General features: G+C 39.8%; 1 protein-coding gene across 1 annotated transcript; it reads right to left on the bottom strand.

Annotated features, from left to right (window-relative positions):
* Window positions 1–1,980: 1,980 nt before the first annotated feature.
* On the bottom strand, window positions 1,981–22,505 carry GLYATL3 (glycine-N-acyltransferase like 3). Its single transcript, XM_004605847.2, has 5 exons — window positions 22,428–22,505; window positions 13,159–13,266; window positions 11,294–11,420; window positions 5,802–5,928; window positions 1,981–2,395 (listed from the first exon to the last, which is right to left on the bottom strand). The coding sequence occupies exons 1-5, from the start codon at window positions 22,503–22,505 to the stop codon at window positions 1,981–1,983; spliced, it is 855 nt and encodes a 284-aa protein (XP_004605904.1).
* Between the last annotated feature and the right edge of the window lie 790 nt (window positions 22,506–23,295).

Below are 23,295 nucleotides of genomic sequence, written 5' to 3'. Positions count from 1 at the left end.
TCAATGCTAAAGATAATGAGCATCCCTGGGGCAAAACTGGGCCACATTCTCCCAAGAGGTTTATGGACTCCAGCTACTTGGTTTTCTTCCCTCTGGTACAGACAAGTATCCAGGTAACCACTGGTATAGGATGACCTAAGCATATATTCACTTCCAAGGGGTTTTGTTTTATTTTATGAAAACAAAGTTTTCTTTCCAAGAGCTTGCTTTCTTTTCTCAGGACAAACATATTTTGGATTTCGCATTCTCTGTGTAGTTGGCAGGCGCTTCCATTGGATAAGAGACCTATATTTCCATATCAGTTTCTTATCCTATGGCTGAGTCAAGCTGGTCTGAACTAGAGAAATCTGGCCACTGTATCTTTACCTACTTTTATTGCGGAGGAAAGAACACAGTTTATGATACTTATATCTTCCCTTACTGTCCTTAGAATATAAACATACACAAGTAACTGGAATCTAAATTAAAAAAGGAATACCAGCCAGGATAATGTTTAATGAAAGTACTAATTTATTATTTTTAAGCATTAAAATTTTCTTTACAAAAGATACATGATTTAGTGCAAAGATGATAGAAATTAACATGTTAATAATCAGGCTTTGCCTCCAGAATGATTTGTTTATGCAGAACATTGAATTTGTCTATTTTTCCTGGTCATCAAGTTCTTCATATTTAAACAGAATTAAAGTTTGTTATACTATCAAAATTCTGCATACATATATGCATACATATATGCATAGAGAAAATATTAGAGGAAGATATGTGAGTACCTGTATGTTTACATGAGAAAGCAGAATAGAAATGAGAGGCCTGGTGTAAGGGATAGGTCAGGTTCAATCTGTGCTGACAATCATCTGTCTCCAGCATTTAAAATGTGAATATATTCATTTGTCCAAGGCAACTGGACAGTGGGAGCTGGGAAAAAAATTCAAAAATTTTTTTTTCTTTTTTTGGGTCATATCCGGTGATGCAAAGGGGTGCTCATGTACTCAGGAATTATCCTGGTGGTGCTCAGGGGACCATATGGGATGCTGGGAATTGAACCTGGGTCTGCTGTGTGCAAGGCATACGCCCAACCCGCTGTAACTATCACTCCAGCCCCAGGAATTCAATTTTTAGGTTCTATTTCACACTTATTAAACAAGAAATTTCGTGGTTCAGGTCCAGGGACTAATCCCTTAGGTGAGTGAGAAAAATGCAGTGTTTGAACATGCCCAACAAAGAGCTATATAGGCTAGCGGTAAACAGAAGGGGAGAGTCAGTAAGTAGAGTTAAAAGAGTTAAAAAGCAAGATGTTTTACAGAGAACTTGGGTCATATGTGGGTAAGATAGGGCAGTGCTGAGAGCAGGAGAGTGTGAAGGTCATAGTAATAGGGAACTGGATTATGAGATGTGAGAATACAGAAGCCTGATAGCAATAATAAGCAGAAGCCATTAGATTCCATGTTTAATCATTTGCTAAGCATGTATTTCTACTAAGAAGTGATGGATTGAGAATCTGTTTCTTACGGAGGATCCCGAAGGAGGATACTCATTCTCTTCTTAGTTACAGCTAACTCTGACGCTGAGAGTTATTTAATGCAGAAACCACAGACTCTGAAAGTTAGTTCATGCAGAAACCAGTGGCAGGGAAACTTAAGCTTTTGTAGGCTGGTCTTCCCTATCTTCTCCAGGCCCTTTTCAATCACTTAAGATTCTTTTGAATCTAACTGAAACCTTCGCCTCCTGGGTCCGAGGGGACAGCTTAAAGGGCTAGTCGACATGCTTTGCAGGTAGGAGGCTCGACTTCAACCTGCAGCACCCAGATTCCTTGAAGGGTTTCTCCGAGTACCAGAAGGAGTGATCCCTGAGCAATGTGGGCACATGGGGGAAGAGGGGAGCGCCCCAACCCTAACAAACCAAAGTTTCCCTCACTGGCAGCTAAAGAGTGTTCAGGGAGATGAAGAACAGTCCTGTATTTCATGGGGCTCATGGTAAAAGCTAGCCAGAGAAATTTGCCGGGGTGAGAATGAGCCTGTGGAAACGACAAGGCAAGATTTCAGCGTTCAGACTCTTTAGGAGGCTAATGGATGCCACATTGTCATCTAGGACATTGCCCTGAGATGGGAATCCCCGGCTCTGCAGCTTCTTGGCGAGGGTGAGAGCCACTAGACGGCTATATCCTTTCCTGCGATGCTCTGGCAGGGTGTAGCCATGGCACATGGTGGCAAACTGGTCCGTTAGGGACCAAGAGACGGGGTTTCCCTTTTCATCCCGGACACACACACTGGGAAAGCAGGTGATGAGGTTGGCCAGGTAGCGAAGGCACTGCTCATTGCCGCCCCGAGACCAAGTACGGTTGAGCAGATCCGCGTCGGCCACGCTCAGGTAGGTTAGTCGTGGGGGAGATGTCATTCTAGAAGAAAACGGGATGCGAAGCATGAACTTGGGATCCTGTAACTATAATCTGTCGCAACTACAACTAACATCTCTTTCAGATTTAAACAGTGACACTTAGAGAAGGCACCTAGCAAGAATCTCAACACTTTCAATGAATTCAAGCCTACCAATTTCCACTCTGAAAGGGTTGTTTATGAGGGGCCAAAGTACTTATCTTACCAAATTTAAGTCTTGTGTCCTCATTTTATGTCTATTTGTTATTGTCCTCAGGATAGATTAGCAAATGTTTCAGTTTCCTTAAAACAATTCTCAGACTTGAATGAGTCTTCTCTGAAATCTTGAATAAGTCCAGATTCTTAGGTTTCTAATTTTTTCCTTGATGTAATGGTATTTTAAAACTGAACTTCTATCCTTATGCATCCATTGCTATAAAATACAATTTAATATTCCAGGCATATTAAGATGCTTAATTAATGCTAGTTTTTTAAACCTTCCCCTAGGAGACTCGAAGATCTAGGTGAGGGCAGTATAGTAGCAGTTGTGCATAAAGCGAAAATGTGAATACTACTGTAAACCATGATACTTCAATAAAAATAACTGGAAAAAAATCCATGGTATTAAGATAAAAATGATAAAAAGTAGCAATATCTAAGAACTCACATGGATTACCTGTTGAAAGGTTATGGGACTTGTTGAGCCTTAAAATTGCTCTCATTCTTAAAGTCATGAGCTATTAGGAGATTGGTAATGTCATTCTTTTTATAGTGCAAGCTTACATTTTTTTTTTTTTTGGTCACTGGTTCTGCTGTGTTTACATTCCAGGCACATTGAGGGCTCTGGTATTGAGTAATGTAGCTGCTAAGCAGGAATTAAATATAATATGTAAGTGGATTTTTGATAGTGTATCATTTTTGTTTATGCTCTAGGTCACACACAACATTGCTCAGGGCTCTTGGTTCTGTGCTCAGGGATCACATGGTGCCAAGGATTTGAATTGGAGCAGGTCACATTCAAGGCAATGTGTAAGATGGGCAGAGTAGTAAAAATAGTCTATCTCTTTGGGTTATAACTTAAGCATTAAAGAAAAATTGTTAAAATTTCTATACAGAAGGGATCAACTCAAGTTCACGTTGGGCTTGGCATAACTGAAGATAGAAGAAAAATTTAAATAGTACCTGAGAATATGTGACTAAATTAAAAGTGGATAAGTCTAAAACCCCAAAAGGACAAACTAAATGGTTTTTCAAAAAACACAAGAAACAGAAAAGAAATAAGGGGAGGGGCTGGAGCGATAGCACAGCAGGTAGGGCATTTGCCTTGCACGAGACTGACCTGGGTTCGATTCCCAGCATCCCACATGGTCCCCTGAGCACTGCCAGGGGTAATTCCTGAGTGCAGAACCAGGAGTAACCCCTGTGCATAGCCAGGTGTGACCCAAAAGCAAAATAAAAAAGAAATAAGGGGAAACTATAGTCACAAGAAACTTTAGAGATACTAACCAATGACAAGGTATGAAGATAATTTATGCTTATTGAAAATGCAAAACAATAAATTGAAAAAAATGATTAATAACACTGGTGATTACCAAGTGGTTATTTTAAAGACAGACTGCTAACAAAAATTTTAAGGGACTGTGTAGAGTTAAGACAGCAGACCTGGAACTGCTTTTTATTGGGATGGAAGTTCCCAAAAGGTGCTCAGGAGGCCGAAGGCTGGTGTGTGTGGGGTTGCTCCAGTGATTCCCAGCCCACCATGATGAACAGCCGCTTTCCTTCTGGGAGTCCAAGGAATGGGTCTATGCCAGGCAACGGTGCCTGCAATAAAACACTTACACAGATGGCCAGACTCATTGCTGCGAAAATAAAACAGCATCTTGCGTCACGCTACAGGGAGGCCTCTCGGAGGCCTGTGCTTGGCTCTTCCTCTTTGTTTCCCTCCCCAGTGGGCCTCTGACTCTGCTGAGTTTGCCTTGGGTTCTCATTTGAATATAAAACCAGGGATCTCTAGATATTGAGTCCTGTAAGCTCTTCTAGCCAGTGTCTAAATGTATGGGTGGACTTACTCAGGGAGCCTTCACCCCAAAGGTTTTGAATAGTCTCTCTCTCTCTCTCTCTCTCTCTCTCTCTCTCTCTCTCTCTCTCACACACACACACACACACACACACACACACACACGATTAATGGGATAAAGTTTGAGATACTTCTTCCAAAATAAACAGGTGGGTATGGGGTATGGAAGAAATAATATTAACCATGTATTAATGGGAAGTTCATTATACATTACTATTAATTCAGTACAAAGTCTCTTAAACTTTGTACCAGGTTAACATTTTTCATAACTGGAAAAAAGGGACAAGTTGTTTTATGCAACTTAATGTATCAATTTTTTAGGTTTAGTCTTCTTTGCCCAATATTTCCTTTAACATGATCCACCAGAAAATGAAGAAAATTAATAATTATTGAGGCATGTACTTTTCAAGTATCATGTTTTACCTGCTAAGAATATTAAATAAGAGAGATATTATATACTGATTTTTGAAAGGAGTTGAGAATAAAAAAATAGAGCAGGCCCTCCAAATGAGAATAATAAAAGAGAAATACAGATATAAATTAACAATTGTTCTAAATCTCCAGATTCAGGAATCAGACTTCTTGGGAATAATACCCGACTTTACAATTGACCTCTGTATAGATACTCTGTATTTACAGGGCTATTTACTCTATCCAATAAAGGCAAAATGATAGCATGAGATTTTAAGGCTACAGAAAGAATTTCAGTGATAATATATTTAAAATAATGCCTAGAACATAGCAGTTCAACTTAAGTCAGTTTTATACCTCATCTCTAAAACAACCAAAAATACTCCCCTCAGTTATTGAGTTAATAACTCAATAATAATAATGCTAGTAACTGGGTTAACAACTCAATATCTTGAACTCAGACAATAGAGATTACTTGGAATTATTTGAGGGAGGAGGATATCAAGGGATGATTTGCCTGTGTATACTGTGAAAATACATGATGTCTTTTATTATTATTTATTTGTTACTATGGGCAAAGATTTTGATATGATTTTTCAGGAAATAATGTGCAAATCAAGAATAACAGAAAGAAAAAACACACAGCACACAGGTGTGTAAGAGCAAGCACACAAGTTTAGGCTCGGTGGCCCAACACTTTTTATTCATTGTTGGGCCACACCTGGCTGTGCTCAGGGACCACTCCTGGCGGGGCTCAGAGTACCATAGGTGGTGTCAGGGATGGAACCCGGGTCTGCTGTGTGGAGGGCAAATACTTTGCCTGCTGTACTTCCTCTGGCTCCCTGAATATTTCTTAAATGATATAACATACTCCATTACTGCTATTTATGTACTTGCATAGCATTAAACCCTATCCCCCAAATAAATCTTGGTTTACATACAGCAAACTAGTGTCTGGAGGAGATGAAACAGGAGAAAAATGAATGGCCTTGAAGGAAATTTGCTTTACATCCAACTGTTTTTTCTTGGCAACAGCTTTGGAAACATCGCACAATTCACTTTGCAGCCCTGAATATTGAAAGAGATCATGAGAAATATAGACTTTTTATCTAAAAAAATGTAGGCAACTATCATCAACAACAAATTTGTTGCATTATTTTTTAAAACACAACAATAAGTATCAATCATATACTCATTTTCCACCCTGTACTACTCTCCAAAGCGGGTAGGGCATTTGCCTTGCACGCGGCTGACCAGGGTTCTATTTCTCCGTTCCTCTCGGAGAGTCCAGCAAGCTACCGAGAGTATTCCACCCACACGGCAGAGCCTGGTAAGTTACCCGTGGTGTATTGGATATGCCAAAAACAGCAACAAGTCTCACAACGGAGACCTTACTGGTACCCACTCGAGTAAATTGATGAACAACGGGACGACAGTGACAGTGACAGTGACTACTCTCCTACCTACTATGCATTTATATATTATTACAACACTCTTGGCTATACTGTGCAATACTCAGGGCTTACTCATGGCTCTGTGTTTAGGGATTATTCATGCCAGTGTGAATGGGTTCATATGTGGTGTCAATAATTGAACCAAAGAATGAACCAGAGTTAACCAGTGTGCGAGGCAAGCATCTTAGTCCCTGAATTCTCTTCAGCCCAACCCCTATATTATCTCTCCATCTCATAAAAAATTTTATCTGATTATCTGCAAATTCCTATCTTTTTGCACACTGTGATTACAACCATGGATTTTCTAGGGAAATTCTGATGGACTTATCCCTTAGGAATTTGTATTTATTTATAAATGATTTGATTTATAAAGTTTACAAAAGTGAAATGGGAATTTTTATTCTTCTCCATCCTCACACTGATTTCCCCCCCCCCCCCCATTTTGGGGCTATACCTAACAGTGCTCACAATTTACTCCTGACTCTGAGCTCAGGGGTCACTTCTGGTGGTGCTCAGAGGACCACATTGGGTGTCAGTGATCAAACTACGGTTGACTTTGGTCAAGGCAAGCACCCATACTTCTGTACTCTCTCTCCAGCCTCTATAGTGGACTTAAGTGAGACACAGTGAATAATGTTCCTAGGGCTGGAGCTTTATAGTACAGTGGATAGAGCACTTTCCAGGAATGATCCCTAAGAGCAGAGCCAGGAGTAATCCCTGAGCACTTCTAGGTGTGGTTCCAAAACCGAAAGTAAGGAAATATCAATGTCTCTACGAGTCTCTAGTCTACTCTACAGGTAAGACATGTAGAAGAGCTTAGGCTTCTTTCTCGGCATTCTGACTTCGAAGTCTCTCTTCCAACTTGTTGCATAACAACTAATAGGAATATCAAGGTATATACTTATTCTTGGTGAGATTTATCTGAATTTAAAACTCACCCCAATCCCACTCACTTGTCATAGCTATACTATATTATCTAAAAAGTACTATTCAGTACCCATAATATGCAAAGGACTGTAGTGTGTGTGTACTCTTTACAGAGGAACTCAGGAACAGTGGTCTGTCCTAGCATGAAACTGGATGGTTTCTGTAAACTTCTGTAAACAGTTTGCCCGGTCTTTTTATTTATTTACTTTATTTTATTTATTTTTGCTTTTTGGGTCACACCTGGCAATGCACAGGGGTTACTCCTGGCTCTGCACTCAGGAATCACTTCTGGCGGTGCTCAGGGGACCATATGGGATGCTGGGAATCGAACCTGGGTCAGCCGCGTGCAAGGCAAATACCCTACCTGCTGTGCTATTGCTCCAGCCCCTGCCCCGTCTTTTTAAATACCCATCCATACACTGGTGGTGGAAAATGTACACTGGTAAAGGGACAGGTGTTGGAACAGTATATGACTGTAACCGAATCATGAACAACCTTGTAACTGTGTATCTCTCTGTGATTCAATTAAAATAATTTTTTTTAAAAAAATAATAAGTTAACAAAATAAACCAATACCCCTTGGCCCTGTCTTTTACAGTCTGCATCCTGACTAGTAAGATCCTCTGGAAACTGACTCCCCAACTGTTTCCTCTTCCCAATAACACAACCCCTTTAAAGGATACGTGAGTGGGAAGACATGTTGAGGACAGATATCTAAGCTTTGGCTCCTCTTCTAGATGTTAAGTTTTAGAAAAGCAGACATTTAGATTAATGCTATTAATGAAAGATGCCATGACTGACATTCCAAACCACCGAATTGCTCTAAGTATTCAAAAACTATCTTTGAGGCCTATTCGGATTTCCCCTTTAACTTTTCTTAATTCTCCCCTTCATTGCTTACTAAATTTTATATTTGTTGGGCTTATATATTTCATGTAAACTCTAAAATGTATAAGCACAGAATTATCCATAATATTCTTTAACTTTATATACCTCTAAAAATATTCAGATTTTGAAAAAAATTACTTTATCAACCTATCATTGATTTTAAATTTTGTGGAATTTCAGGAGACTAGCTCTATTTATACATGTGCTGGTTCACCACCTCCCTTAAAAAAATAAAAAAAGAGATCTTCCCACATGTTGGGGGGGAAAAAAACACAGTAAGAGAACAACAAATGGCCAAAGTCATTAAAACTGAAGATTTTGTCTACTGAATTGAGCATATACAGATTGGGGTGTGTGGGGGGGAGTCCTTGAGACACCAGTGGGGAAGTGGGCTCTCTTAAAAAAATAGGATTACATAGAAACAATTAGGATGAGAGAATACGCTGCCTTAGCATTAAAACTTACATATTAAAATTAAATTAAAAAGTAAAGACTACTATGAGATAAACAAATAAAGGGTAGCGGTAACTGAAGTACTCCCTACTGATTTTTGGTCCAATCAGAATTTTCTTCCTCCTAAGTCAGACTGGACTTACTCTTTCAAAATTTCAGCATTGTCTTTAAAAAAACCTTTCATGTTGAGGGGTGTAATAACTATAGAAAACATCATAAAAAAATGAAACAAATAATGGAGGCTATGTCTGCATTGTGTGAGATCCTGGGTTTGCTCCCCAGAACTTCAGGCCCTGAGCACTGCTGGATGGGGTTCCTGTAAAAACAAATGCACAGAGGCTGGAAAGACAATACAGTGGGGAGACTGGGCTTGCATGTGGCTGATCTGGGTTCAGAGTAAGCCCTGAGCACCTCTAGGTGTTGCCCCGAACAAAACAAAGTTGAATGAGCAGCTAAATGCTTATACATTTTAATTACTGCTGATTACCTTACATTTATCACTTTCCCAAACACAATTTCTTCTCTCCACTAAAAGCAATCTCTACCTAATCAGATCATCATTTATTTTTATAGCAAACATTTCCTTGTTTTCTTCACAATTTCATTATCCAAGTCTTACATGCCAGTTTAGTTTAGCCTGTACTTTGTTTTTTTTGTTTTTTTGGCTTTTTGGGTCACACCCAGCGATGCACAGGGGTTACTCTCTGGCTCTGCACTCAGGAATCACCCCTGGCGGTGCTCAGGGGACCATATGGGATGCTGGAATTCGAACCCGGGTCGGTCACGTGCAAGGCAAATGCCCTACAGGCTGTGCTATCACTCCAGCTCCCTAGCCTGTACTTTGTTTTATAAATCTTCTAATCCACAGGTTTTGTTTACATCCCTATCCTACCCTTCTTATAAAAAAATATTTCCATATATGTATTAAATAATCCAGTTGTTTTCTGGGTAGAGATTCCAAACTGTGGATTTCGTTCTGTTTCCTTGCTGAGGTTGACCATTATTGTCCTGTCTTCTGTTTAGGTTAGCACTTTGCACAAAGGATTTTGTCCTTTCTCACAGCTTAAAAGGAAGTTCTATTCACTGTTCTACACTTGTTGCTATTTGGATAAGCCAAAACATAGAAAAACGAGCCCCTGGTCTCGTTAACAGGGGCAAGCCTCTGAAACTTTCAGGTTAGTGCTCGTTTAGACAAGTCCTTTCTCATCGTATCTGTAGTGTACAAAAAAGCCTGGAGGCACTGAGTATCAGAAAACTTTTTCATTTCCTGTCCTAAAGTATGACAAACACAAGAAGTTGAGTTCCTGATCCACTGTTATTTATGGCTGGCTCTTAGATTAAAAATGACAAAGGCATCCTTGTGTAGGCTGTGCTATGGCTCTAGACACCCTATATACAGCTGCTCCCCAACCAAAAGCTTGAACCTAACTGATTGGTCTTGACTGAAGTCTACGTTGCAGTGCTAGGGGAATGATGACATGGCAGTATATATGCTTTTAGAGTTGTTTGTGATTTGGGGATAGAGGTGTTATGGCTGAAAACAGTAAAGATGCTGAAAATGCCTTAGACGCCATTCAACGTTCCAAGGAGATTTTGGTTGTCACCACAGAAGCCCAGAGTCTTATGAGGCCATATCAGAAGCCAGAGGGAATGCTTGCTCTAACTTACACAAAACGTGAGGAGATTTTACCACTGTAGTTATACTACATGTTCTTAACTCATATATGTCCATTTCAAATCTTCTAGAAAGATGACTGGGTCCATTTAAGTAACCATAACTGACCCATGAGCTTAGTCTTCTGAAAAAATATTGGCAATTACAGGGATGTGCCGCCATTATCGGTGAGAAAAATTTTCTATATTGGTTGAGTAGCAGAAACATGTCTCACATTTAACCTGCATAATGGGTAGATCCATAAAGGTGAAATACAGTATAGAATTTCCTCCATAAGTCTTGAACATATGCAAATAGATTTAGATCACATTCCAAATCTATAGCAATTCATGTGTCAGTTACTATTGTACATGACAAGTTTCTTTCTTACAAGAGGGTTTTGTAACTAACAGTGACTGAAAAACATTCCTAGATTTAATATTTCTAACACAGGAATCCTGCCTTCTTGTCAAATTGCCAAGAAACTCATTTCCCAGGAATGGTTATAAACAGTAACTTTGTTTCTTGTATTAATCCCCAATCATCATTACAAGAGTTAAGTGATACACTGAAGATAAAACTGTCAGTTCAAACTATGGGAAACTTTAATCTATGTCCATCTTGGCTTAAATTCCATCCACTAGCATTAATAACCATGCTGTTATGTCCTCAGAGCTGACATGACACTTTCCTCATAAACTAATTCCAGTATTTACTGTGCAAATCAGTTGAGTATCTCTTTACAAGATCATTTTCTTCAGAAAGACAAAGTTGCTTACCTATTAATTAGCACTTAACAGCTGGGGTACTGATATCTGTATTACAGTAGTTGGGAAAAAAATACCACTTTAAAGGCAATTTTATTTAAATCACTTCTACTTACTCTGAACCCAAGCCCCATTAGGATATGTATGTATATGTATTTCTTAATTTTGTGTGTATATTACATAAGTCATATCTATTTGCTATATATATGTGTGTGTACATACATACACACACAGACATATAACAAAAAGGAGAACAAAATGAGTTAGTTATGCCTTACACTGGACCTCACCTTGTATTTGAAAAACTTGGTCCCAGTTGATAACATCATGTTCTTCTAATAGCTGTTGGTAAGCCTGGACATCCTTGTAGAATACTGCATAAGCGTTTGTATAATGGTCCAGGTCATCTGTCTCAGCCTAGGACAGAAGGCATAATGAAAACATACACATATCCCTGCATTCTTAAATACTAAAAATAGATTACATACCATTAGCTGAGCATGTCTAAATCATTTCTATTACGTATTAGTCACACAACAAGAATGGCTAAGTGAGAATGTGGCTGAAAAACTAATGAGAAGAATAGACTTTTAAAACTTTTGCTAGGGCTGTAGCAATAGTACAGTGGGGAGGGCATTTGCCTTGCACTCGGCCGATCTAGATTCAATCACCAACATTCCATATGGTCACCCGAGCACTGACAGGAGTGATTCCTGAGTGCAGAGCCAGGAGTAATCCCTGAGTATTGCTGGGTATGACCCTAAATGAGAAAAAAAAACACTCTCAAAAACAAAACTTTTGCTATCAGAGACTGTTTCAGACTTTTATATCATATACACATGCATTGTCTATTGGCTGCTTGGGAGAGCCTGGCAAGCTCCCGGTGGCGTATTCATATCCCACATATAGTAACAGATATATACATACCTTTCAGAGAGCCGGCAAGCTACTGAGAGTATCTCACCTGCACAGCAGAGCCTGGCAAGCTACATGTGGCATATTCGATATTCCAAAAACAGTAATGATATATCTCATTCTCCTGACCCTGAAAGAGCGTCCAATTGTTGGGAAAGACTAGTAAGGAGAGGCTGCTAAAATCTCAGGGCTGAGAGTAATAGAGACGTTACTGGTGCCTGCTTGAGTAAATCAATGAACAATGGGATGACAGTGATACAGTGATACACATGCATATGTGTACGCATATAGCTATATACTTTGACTTGTATGTTTATATGTAAGTGTATATCTTAGCAGACACAATTCTACGAATCAAACAGAATTCTCCAGAACATCCAAAGGGGTGGATATACACCTTTGATCCTTTTTATCTCTCTTGTGTCCCAGGGGCACTATGGTCACCACACTCTTTTGTCCAATCTTCTTCCATATTTGTCTACTTGACCAAAAGAGTCATAAGTCATAAGTCAATTCCAAGGGAAAAACTGCCATGTGCAAGTATGCATGCTTGCTGCCTTTCAAGATTGTGAAACATGAACTCCATCAAACACATTTAACTAGAGGTTTTTTCCGCATGGAAGACCAGCACTCAACAGAACCCCTTGGCCAGCCATGTTTAGGCACAGAGAAGCAGAGTCTCTCCTCTGCGTCCCGCTGTCTGTCTCCCTCCTAGAAACCCTGCTGCAGATGATACAGTGCCTCACTGCCCTCAGCTATGACAGCGTTTCACTTCTGTCGGGCTTGTGGGCCTTCACAGGGAGGACCACCAGGGAGCACTTCCTCTCAGATCTCTGAAGAGCTTTACCTTTTGGATGCTGGGGATTGAACCCAGGGCCTTGCATTTGGAATCAAGTTTTCTACTGCTGCTATAGTGCCCTCCGCATGCCCAGATTTGTGTCGATTTTATCCCCACAAATAAGTGTCTTTACCCAGGATCTATTTTATAACTGATATAAATCCCCCTCCTGGCAGGGCGATGTTCCGTGGGTCTCCAGACTTAGATTTCTGGGACCAAATAGATATGTTTATTTTGTGAAACTAACATGAATACACCAGAGATTTTCAGTATGTCTTATACACCAAAGTCAATCAAATAAGTAGTTTGTTAATCTGGGTATGATGGTTACAGTGTCTGCGTTACCTATCTTTTCTTTCTAGTTGATGCCAACTCTTATTTTTACAGTCTTTTAAACTGTACCTCTTTCTGACGACGGGTAATGACAGCTTTAAAGTCCGGCCATGAATCCAATACTACTTCCTTTTGAAATGGGTTCCCTCGATTTATGTTCATCACTGCTCCATAAACCTATGCCAAGGAATTCAGAGACATGGTAAACATTACTAGCTGTTACAACTACCTGTCATTCATTTTAGTTCTTTTTCTGCCATAATCTATTTCTGATATAATTATGGTCATAAGATGGGAAATAAAAATCATATACACATACATAATATACATACATTAAGACACCTATTATTTCATCAAAGCATATAAAAGCTGGCAGAAAAATCTATTAACTCCATGGTAGCTCTACCCACCTAAGGTTTATTTTTTGCAAATAGTAAAACAACAGTGAGAGATTCAAAATTAGTAAGCTTATTAGATAGGAAGTTGGCACATTAGTCAGAGATAAATACTCAATAATGGATGAATCAGAATCTAATGAATGGATTTAGGATCCAAGCATCTTTAAAAAGTTCTAGAGATGTTCAGTTTTCTTAAATTAAATTTTATTTTTTTAAGAATTTTATTTTTTCGAATCACCATGTGGAAAATTACAATGCTTTCAGGCTTAAGACTTAGTTATACAATGCTGAAACAACCATCCCTTCACCAGTGCCCATATCCCACCACCAAAAAAAAAAAAAGAACACAGTGCACCTCCCATCGCGCCCACCCCCCCCCCGTACCTCCCCTCCGCCTTGTAACTGATAAATTTCACTTTACTTTCTATTTACTTTGGTTACATTCAATATTTCAACACAAACCTCACTATTATTGTTAGGAGTACCCCACTAGAGTCAGACCTGTTGTGAAGAGATATGAGGCCGCACGGTTTTAGATTTCTGTACTTTAGCAACTAAGTCCAGGGAGATTTATTCCAGATATTGGATCATTGCAAGCTTGTAAACCCCATCTGTGATCGTCATAATATGGCGGACATTCTGCGAGGAGCTGCCCATGCCAAAAATTTAGCTGGCGTCTGGAGTAACACTTGTGCAGCTGCGGAGAAGCCGCACACATGTGCGGCCCCCGGGATCACATCTTGGTGGCAGGCAGGGCCGGTGACACCCGGTTTTTTAAAAAAATGATTTAAATTAAATTAAATTAGTGAGTCATAGTGAGGGTACAGTTACAGATTCACACATTTTCGTGCTTGTTTTTCCCTCATGCAATGTTTGAGAGCCCATCCCTCCACCAGTGTCCATTCTCCACCACCACTGAACCCAGTATCCCTCCCACCCCCCGAATACCGTGCCCCCCACCCCACCCCGCCTCTGTGGCGGGGCATTCCAATTTGATATCTCTCTTTGCTTTTGGGTGTTGTGGTTTGCAATAGGGGTATTGAGTGGTCATCCTGTTCAGTCTCTAGTCTACTTTCAGCATGCATCTCCCTTCCCGCGCAGGATCTCCAATCACATTTTACTTGGTCTTCCCTTCTCTATCTGGGATGACTTTCCCCCAGCATGTGAGGCCAGCTTCCAAGCTATGGAGCCAACCTTCAGGTATTATATACTACTATTCTTGGGTATTAGTCTCCTACTCTGTTGTTTTATATTCCACAAATGAGTGCAGTCATTCTATACCTGTCCCTCTCTTTCTGACTCATTTCACTTAGCATGATAGTTTCCATGGTGATCCACTTATATGCAAAGTCCATGACTTCATCTTTTCTAACAGCTGCATAGTATTCCATTGTATAGATGTACCAAAGTTTCTTTAACCAGTCATCTGTTATCGGGCACTCGGGTATTTTCCAGATTCTGGCTATTGTAAACAGTGCTGCGATGAACATATAAGTGCAGATGTCATTTCGACTATACTTTTTTGTTTCTCCAGGATATATTCCCAGAAGTGGTATTGCTGGATCAAATGGAAGCTCAATTTCTAAGTTTTTGAGAAGCGTCCATATTGTTTTCCAAAGAGGCTGGACCAGTCAGCATTCCCACCAGCAGTGTAGAAGGGTCCCTTTCTCCCCACATCCTCTCCAACAGCGGTTGCTTTTGTACTTTTGGATGTGTACCATTCTCTGTGGTGTGAGGTGGTATCTCATGGGTGTTTTGATTTGCATCTCCCTGATGATTAGTGATGCAGAGTATTTATTCATGTGCCTTTTGGCCATTCATATCTCTTCCTTGGAAAAGTTTCTGTTCATTTCTTCGGCCCATTTTCTGATGGGGTTGGATGTTTTCTTCTTGTAGAGTTCAACCAGTGCTTTATATACCCTTGATATCAACCCTTTATTGGATGGGTATTGGGTGAATATCCTTTCCCATTCTGTAGATTGCCTTTGTATTCTGGTCACTGTGTCTTTTGCAGTGCAGAAGCATTTTAGTTTAATATAGTCCCATTTGTTTATCTCTGTTTCTACTTGATAGCTTAGTTCCGTGTCATCTTTGAAGATACCTTTAGCTTCAATATCGTGAAGAGTTTTGCCGACCTTGTCTTTGATGTACCTTATAGATTATACTCTGATGTTGAGGTCTTTAATCCATTTTGATCTGATTTTTGTGCATGGTGTCAGGTCGAGGTCTAAGCCCATTCTTTTGCATGTGGTTTTCCAGTTATGCAGCACCATTTGTTGAAGAGGCTTTCTTTGCTCCACTTCACATTTCTTGCCCCCTTATCAAAGATTAGATGATCATACGTTTGGGGTTGTGTGTAGGGATATTCCTCTCTGTTCCATTGGTCTGCGGCTCTGCCTTTGTTTCAGTACTATGCTGTTTTAATTGTTACTGCTTTGTAGAAAAAGTTTTCATCTTTTTCCCAAGGATTGTTTTAGCTATCCGTGGGCATTTATTGGATGTTCAATTGTTTTGATGTTCTTTATGCTATCTGAAAATAGTCTGTAAAACCCAGCTATGCCTTTGACTCTGAATTATAATCAAATATCTGATAAAAGGCTTATTGACTAAATAACAGTGGAGTCATATTAAATTCTCTTCTGTGCTCTTTTAGTTTTTTTCCCCCCAGTAATAATCAAAGATTTATTTTATATAAATTAATTTTTACATATTTTATTTTTACTTATAGAGAAGAGAAAATTATAGTAGTAACAAGTAGGACTAAGCTATAGACCAGTGTCTATGGTGCCATTTTCATAACTAAATAAAAAAATGTAAATAACATATTGGAACTGGAGTGATAGCACAGGTAGGGTACTTGCTGAAAAAGCAGCCTACTTGGATTTGAAACCCATATATGTATCACTGTATCACTGTATCACTGTGATCCCGTTGCTCATTGATTTGCTTGAGAAAGCACCAGTAACATCTCCATTGTGAGACTTGTTACTGTTTTTGGCATATCAAATGTGCCATGGGTAGCTTGCCAGGCTCTGCCCTGAGGGCTAGATACTCTTGGTAGCTTGCTGGGCTCTCCGAAAAGGATGGAGGAATCAAACCTGGGTCAGCTGTGTGCAAAGCAAATGCCCTACCTGCTGTGCTATATATCTATGCCCCCCCTCCCCAATTACCAGGAGTGATCCCTGAGTGCAGAGAGAGGAGTAAGTCCTGAACACTGCCAGATGTGGCCCCAAAAATATATTCATTTTGATCTGAATATATTCAGATCAAATATTGTGTGTGGGCGGACACATACCAACACATAGTGACAATTCATAATCCCTTTAGATTATAAAACAGCATCTTAAAGCTGAGCAAAATAAACCAGTCACAAAAGTATTCTTGAGTGTGTGATTCAGTATATATTTAAAAAAGTGAAATTAACTATGGGATCAGAGAAATAGTACAGAGGTTAAGGCACTTGTCTTGCACCTGGTTGTCCCTGGTTTGAATTTCTAGTGCTGCATATGATCACGCAAGGACTTCCAGGTATGATCCCTTAGCATAGGGCTGAGTAAGTCCTGAGCACCATGGGGTTGGACCCCAAAATAAAACAACAACAACAACAACAAACCAACTACTTATGGCTTTAGAAGTTAGAGCAGTTGTTACTTTGGTAGAGCAGGAAAAGGCAATAGGAAAGAAAGATCAGGGGAGCAGGAAAGAATTACTCTCTGAATTAATGTTCTTTATATATACATATATATATATAGGCAATGTTCTCCATTTGAATAAAGTTTATATAAATACTTGCTTTGTGAAAATTCACTGAGCTATAAAATTATGTCATGCATTTTCTAATATATATACTATATTTTAATGAAAAAAGTAAATCATAAGAATGTTGGAAACTATTTTATCTCCTTTATCACTATCAAAATTCAAAGTACTCATCTTAATTCTAGAACATTATCCAGTTCTTTCCTGTCTTACCCAATCGGGGCCTCACACAAGCTATTATCAAATTTGATTCTCCATTTTAGTCTGGCTAAGATGCTATGTAACATGGATCAAACCCAGTGAAAAACCCAAGAACTAAATAACCTACAAAATACATGCTTTTTCTGTTATTAAATTCTAGGGCTGCTATTGATCTTAGATATACAGAGTAAAGTTTACTTAAATGGCTTCTTAAGAAGACATCATACACTTTTTAAATTTTTTATTTATTATTATTATTATTATTTTTTGCTTTTTGGGTAACACTCAGCGATGCACAGGGGTTATTCCTGGCTTTTCACTCAGGAATTACTCCTGGCGGTGCTTGGGGGACCATATGGGATGCCGGGGATTGAACCCGGGTCGGCCGCGTGCAAGGCAAACGCCCTACCCGCTATGCTATCGCTCCGGCTCCCATACACTTTAAAAAAAAATTTATTGAATTACCGTGAGATAGTTACAAGCTTTCATGTTTGGGTTACAATCTCACAATGATTAAACACCCATCCCTCAACCAGTGCACATTCCCCACCACTGATATCCTGGGTATACTCCCCCTGTCCCACCCTCCTCCTACCTCCATGGCAGACAATATTCCCCATACTCTCTCTCTAATTTTGGGCATTATAGCTTGCAACACAGACACTGAGAGGTCACCATGTTTGTCCCATTATCTACTTTAGGCATGCATCTCCCATCCCGACTGGTTCCTCCAGCCATCATTTTCCTAGTGGACATCATACACTTTTATTAAGAGATTATATATAATCAAAATAAATGTTCACGAAGCTAAAAAGGAAAATATGCAAATTAAATTACCTGAAAATTATCTAGAACATCTGATAGATCTGACATAGGTAGATAACAAATAAACAAACCTTTCCAGTAGCTATTCATTCAAAAGAAGAGTATTGAGTAGAGATAGGGAGTCGGTACGGGGAAATAACGGTGTGTACAAATGAGCACTTAGAGCTTGTCAAGAAAATACAGAGAAATATTTCATCACTTACACCCTATGGCAAGGTTATAAGAAACATGGTCATGAACTCAAAGATATGGAGGAAGGACGGAGAGTAAAACTCTTACTTCTTTCTTTTAATTCTCTATAGGATATGGAGATCATTTGGGTTGGATTGTCCATTTACTACATTTTTAATGCTAAGATACAAAATTATCAGATTTCCCCTATCTTATGTATCAATATCAATAAGGCAAGATAATGAAATTAAGTCAACTGGAGGGCTTTCTTTTACTAGTTCACTTTTTGGTGCATATGAGGATGTTTGTTAAAATAGAGTGCTAGATATTCATAAAAATCCTCTTCGGAAAGTATTCACTGTACCTCTCCTTGTTTATTTGCATGAGACTCACATTTAGAAACTGTAAGGCTTAACTGTAAGCTTTTCCCTCCCTGCCCCAAGCAGAGCCTTGACAGTTGAAGATCTCTGGAACCCAGCCACAGTCATGCTCAAGGCCACTATTTACACATCCCGATGAGCCTCAAGCATGAAGGGACCGGCAGAGGAACCCAGGTGTGCGGTCCTCAGAGCTGAGATCTCCAAGTCTGCTTGGATTGGGACTGGGCCTTCTCCAGCCATACCATCCATTTTCCAGTAGCTTGGCAGCCACACCCACAAACTGCCCCTGACGCCGTGTAATCCCACCAACGGCCAACATCCAGAGACTATAAGACCAAGCTCCGGGAAATGGCCGTGCGACATCTAATAGCCTTGTTCTCCTTCTTGGAGAACCTGACAAGCTACCAAGAGTCTACTGCTCACACGGGAGAGCCTTGCAAGCTCCCCATGGTGTATTCATATCCCAAAATACAGTAAAAGATATAAGCATACCTCTCGGAGAGGCTGGCAAGCTACCGAGAGTATCCCCGCCTGCACGGCAGAGCCTGGCAAGCTACCTGTGGTGTATTCAATATGCCAAAAACAGTAATGATAGGTCTCATTTCCCTGACCCTGAATGAGCCTCCAATCGTTGGGAAAGATGAGTAAGGAGAGGCTGCTAAAATCTCAGGGCTGAGTGTAATAGAGATGTTACTGTTGCCCTCTCGAGTAAATCAACGAACCACGATGACAGTGTTGTTGAATCGGATGACAGTGATACAGTGATACAGTGAAGGCTGTTATAATATATTACATATATATTATATATATATACAGTGATACTAAGTTAACTATAGTAGTTAACTCAGGGAGCTGAGTTCTCACACCCACATCCCACCACTGGTCCCATGTAACCTTATTTGTTGGCACAGCTTGACAGACTTATGATTAAATCTCAGAAGAGGGGTCTGGGTAATCTTACAGTTGCTCAGGAATTTGCATTGCACAAGACCAACCTGGGTTTGATCCCTGGCATCTCATCTGGTATCTCATGCAGAATCAGGAGTAACTCCTGAGTATCTCTTCGTGTGGCCCAAAAGGGGAAAAAAAAAAAGATCTCAGAAGAATTATCCAGCTTCAAAAATTCATATATACACAGATCTTTTGGTTGAAAGAAACACCAGAAGGGGCACCTTCACGAGGGGGAGGGGAATAGGCCAAGTTCCACCCAGATGAGCCCAGGCAGTCACACTTGCCCTCCGCCCCGCCACCCCCCCCCCACAGCTACCACCAGTGTCCCGTCCCGCGGGACTAAGTTATTCCAGGGTCTGAAGAGGCGCTACCTGAAATAGCAAGGGCGAGAAAGAAGAGGGAGACCAAGCAAGGAACTGTTGTCAAGGTCTCATTTATTGAAGGAAAGTTTACAGAATATATAGGCTGAGGGGCAAGGCTTTTGTGAGGGGGTCAGGGTGGATCACGCGGGGCATTCACGGGGCACTTGCGTAAGGGGGATCAGCAGACTGGAACATGATATGCCTGTCATCTTTGTGGGTTTCGCCCTTGGTACAGGATGTCTGTTTCATAATACAATATCTTGGTGGGCACTCCCTGTCTGGGGAAATGGCTAAGTTCTCCTTTTCCCAGGGTCCCGGTCCCCCACACACCAGGCCAAAGGCTTGACTCCACCAACTCATGACTGAGCTTGCAGAGATGCCAAACTGCTAAAAACTTTAGGTATACTAGTCACCAGGATGAGAACTCTGGGGGTTTCTCTGAGTGTTGGTGGGCAGTTTCCTCCACCTCCACTTCTCCCGCCCACTCCGCCATACTTTTGGAAACCCTGACAATCACACACACATCCCACTACAACCACTGCTATCTAAGTTCAATGCCTAGTTATGTGTCTCTGGTTTCTATGGGGGGTTGGGGTGGAATGGGTTGAGAGAACACCCAGCAGTGCTCAGGGCTCATTCCTTTTGTCCTGGCTCTGTGCTTAGGAATCACTCCTGACAATGCTTGGGGACCATATGGAATAATGGGATCAAATATGGGATTGAACCTGGGTTGACCAATTGCAAGGAAAGTACCTTATCGGCTGCTGTACTGCCCTTCCTGCCCCTAGTTAAATATTCTGAAGTTTCTGGAGTACACCTTCAAACTCTACAAATACTGGCATCCTAGTAGGAGTACACAAAATTTGATGGGCCAGTAACACAGAATCCAGCTAAGCTCTGTAAGGAATGTTTCATACACAGACGCTCAACTAGCAACAACAGCTTAGTAAAACCTCAGACAACTACTTGATGTCCCATGGTGAGATATAAAAATTTTCACAAATTTTCTTTTACAGAGGTATGATTTGATAATTGCATTAGGCATTTAGTTGTAGCTGTCACTGTCATCCTGTTGCTCATCGATTTGTTCGAGCAGGCACCAGTAACACCTCTCATTGTGAGACTTGTTACTGTTTTTGGCATATCGAATACGCCACGGGTAGCTTGCCAGGATCTACCATGCAGGCTCGATACTCTCGGTAGCTTGCTGGGCTCTCCGAGAGGGGCGCAGGAATCAAACAGGGGTCGGCTGCGTGAAAGGCAAATGCCCTAGCGCTGTGCTATCGCTCCAGCCCTTAGTTGTAGCACACAATATAAAATAAATGATTTTGTGCCTGCAAAGGGGGCAGGCTTGAGGGGTGGTTGGGAAAATGGGGACAATGGTGGAGGGAAGGTCACACTGGTGACTGGAATACTGAATACCTGTAATGAATGCATCGTGAACAACTTCGTAGACCATAATGTTTATATAAAGGGGAAAAAATAAAGAGGGAAACAAAGCAAAACAAAACAACTGAGTCCTAAATAAAATCATTATACTCTATATTTTTACCAAGTTCTTAAAATATTTCTAATCTTATATTTATTTCAGAGCCTGGCAAGCTACCCGTTTTTGGTGCATTGGATATGCCAAAAAACAGTAAAAATAAGTCTCACAATGAGAGACGTTACTGGTGCCCGCTCGAACAAATCGATGAGCAACAGGATGACAGTGACAGTAACAGTGATATTTATTTCTAATCTATTATTTTCTAAAATATTTCTAATATTTGACTGATGCCACCTTTCACAATAGCTCTGAATTATTTGCAGGGTTTCCTGAACTTGGGAAAAACTCTGATAGAAACTTGATGACCAAGAAGTAGTCATTGAAAAAAGTTTCAAAAATAAATATATGAATGTAAATTCTATTTTTTGAATTTTTTGTTTAAAATTTAGTAACAACCCTTAAATTTCACTTTCATATGTTGGTAAGGTTCTTTGTAGGCTCTTCCCAACTCATACACTTCTGCTATTTAGAAAATTTTACATCTCAAATTGATCTTACATAATCTAGCCTTACAAAATTATCCTCAAAAGCATCTAGACTGTCAAAAATAAGAAATTATGTTAAAAATATAACAGTCCATAGTCCATTGACTCAGTCTTTAACAGGAAAGGATTGGGAACATGTCTGTCTAACAAGTGCTCCCAAGAGGGTTTCATCATTAGAAAATTTGATATACAGCCACAAGCCCGATATTATGTCACAATTAGTAAAGCTGAAAACAAAATTTTTACATTTACAGTACCTTGAGTGATTCAGGAAAGAGGCTCTTCAACATTTTTTCCAGTGTCAGCAGTTTGGTAGAGCAGTTTAACACCAACATCTTCTCGGAGCTCTGGCAATTCCACACTTAATGAGAAATGAAGGACTTTTGCCTGTGAACATTCAAATCTATCAAGGAATATTCTCGAATGCATGATTTTTCCTCTGGTTATATTTCTGAATGCCATCATGCCCTTTGAGAAAGAAATAAGGAGGACGGTGGGGAGACTCTGGGATGTTTACACAGCAAGGAATACTTGAAATTGGAGAGTATTAAAAACCTGCTCCTGGAAAGATGCAATATAGGTACTGGGGGCAACCTAATTTTTACTCTAAACATTTTCTTCAAGACAATTGTAACTATTGTAAAATTTAGATTTGTTTTCTTTTATTTAAATCTGTCACAAGTACCCTGTGAATAGGACATAAAAACCCAGGGTGAAAACTAAAAATTAAGACATTTCTTCTTTGGACAACAATGGATATTATCCTTTTACAAAACAGCAGTCAATTTCAAAAAGATCTTGAATTAAATACAAAGACACCTTTTAATTGTAACAAAATAGAATGCAAAATTGATAAATGATTCAGACATATCTTTTATATACTTCTGAATTAGTTAGAAAGTCAGAATGTCAACTATTAAGTAAAAGCTACAGTATCATAATGCTATCTGCTCACCACTCAAAGATAAATTCTCCATACATACTTAATACATTCTAGAACTAGATAGTAAAAGTCTGTAATCTGCTATCAACAATGAATTCATGTAAAATTTTGTCAGGAGAAAAAATTGTGTTTTAGGAAGTGACATTGTCCTGAGCGATCAACAAGCATATAAAATGTTTCAA

The sequence above is a fragment of the Sorex araneus genome, chromosome 4, assembly GCF_027595985.1.
Source record: "Sorex araneus isolate mSorAra2 chromosome 4, mSorAra2.pri, whole genome shotgun sequence".
NCBI lineage: Eukaryota > Metazoa > Chordata > Mammalia > Eulipotyphla > Soricidae > Sorex > Sorex araneus.
The sequence above is the reverse complement of the archived record's forward strand: the minus strand, read 5'-3'. Positions and strand labels throughout refer to the sequence as shown.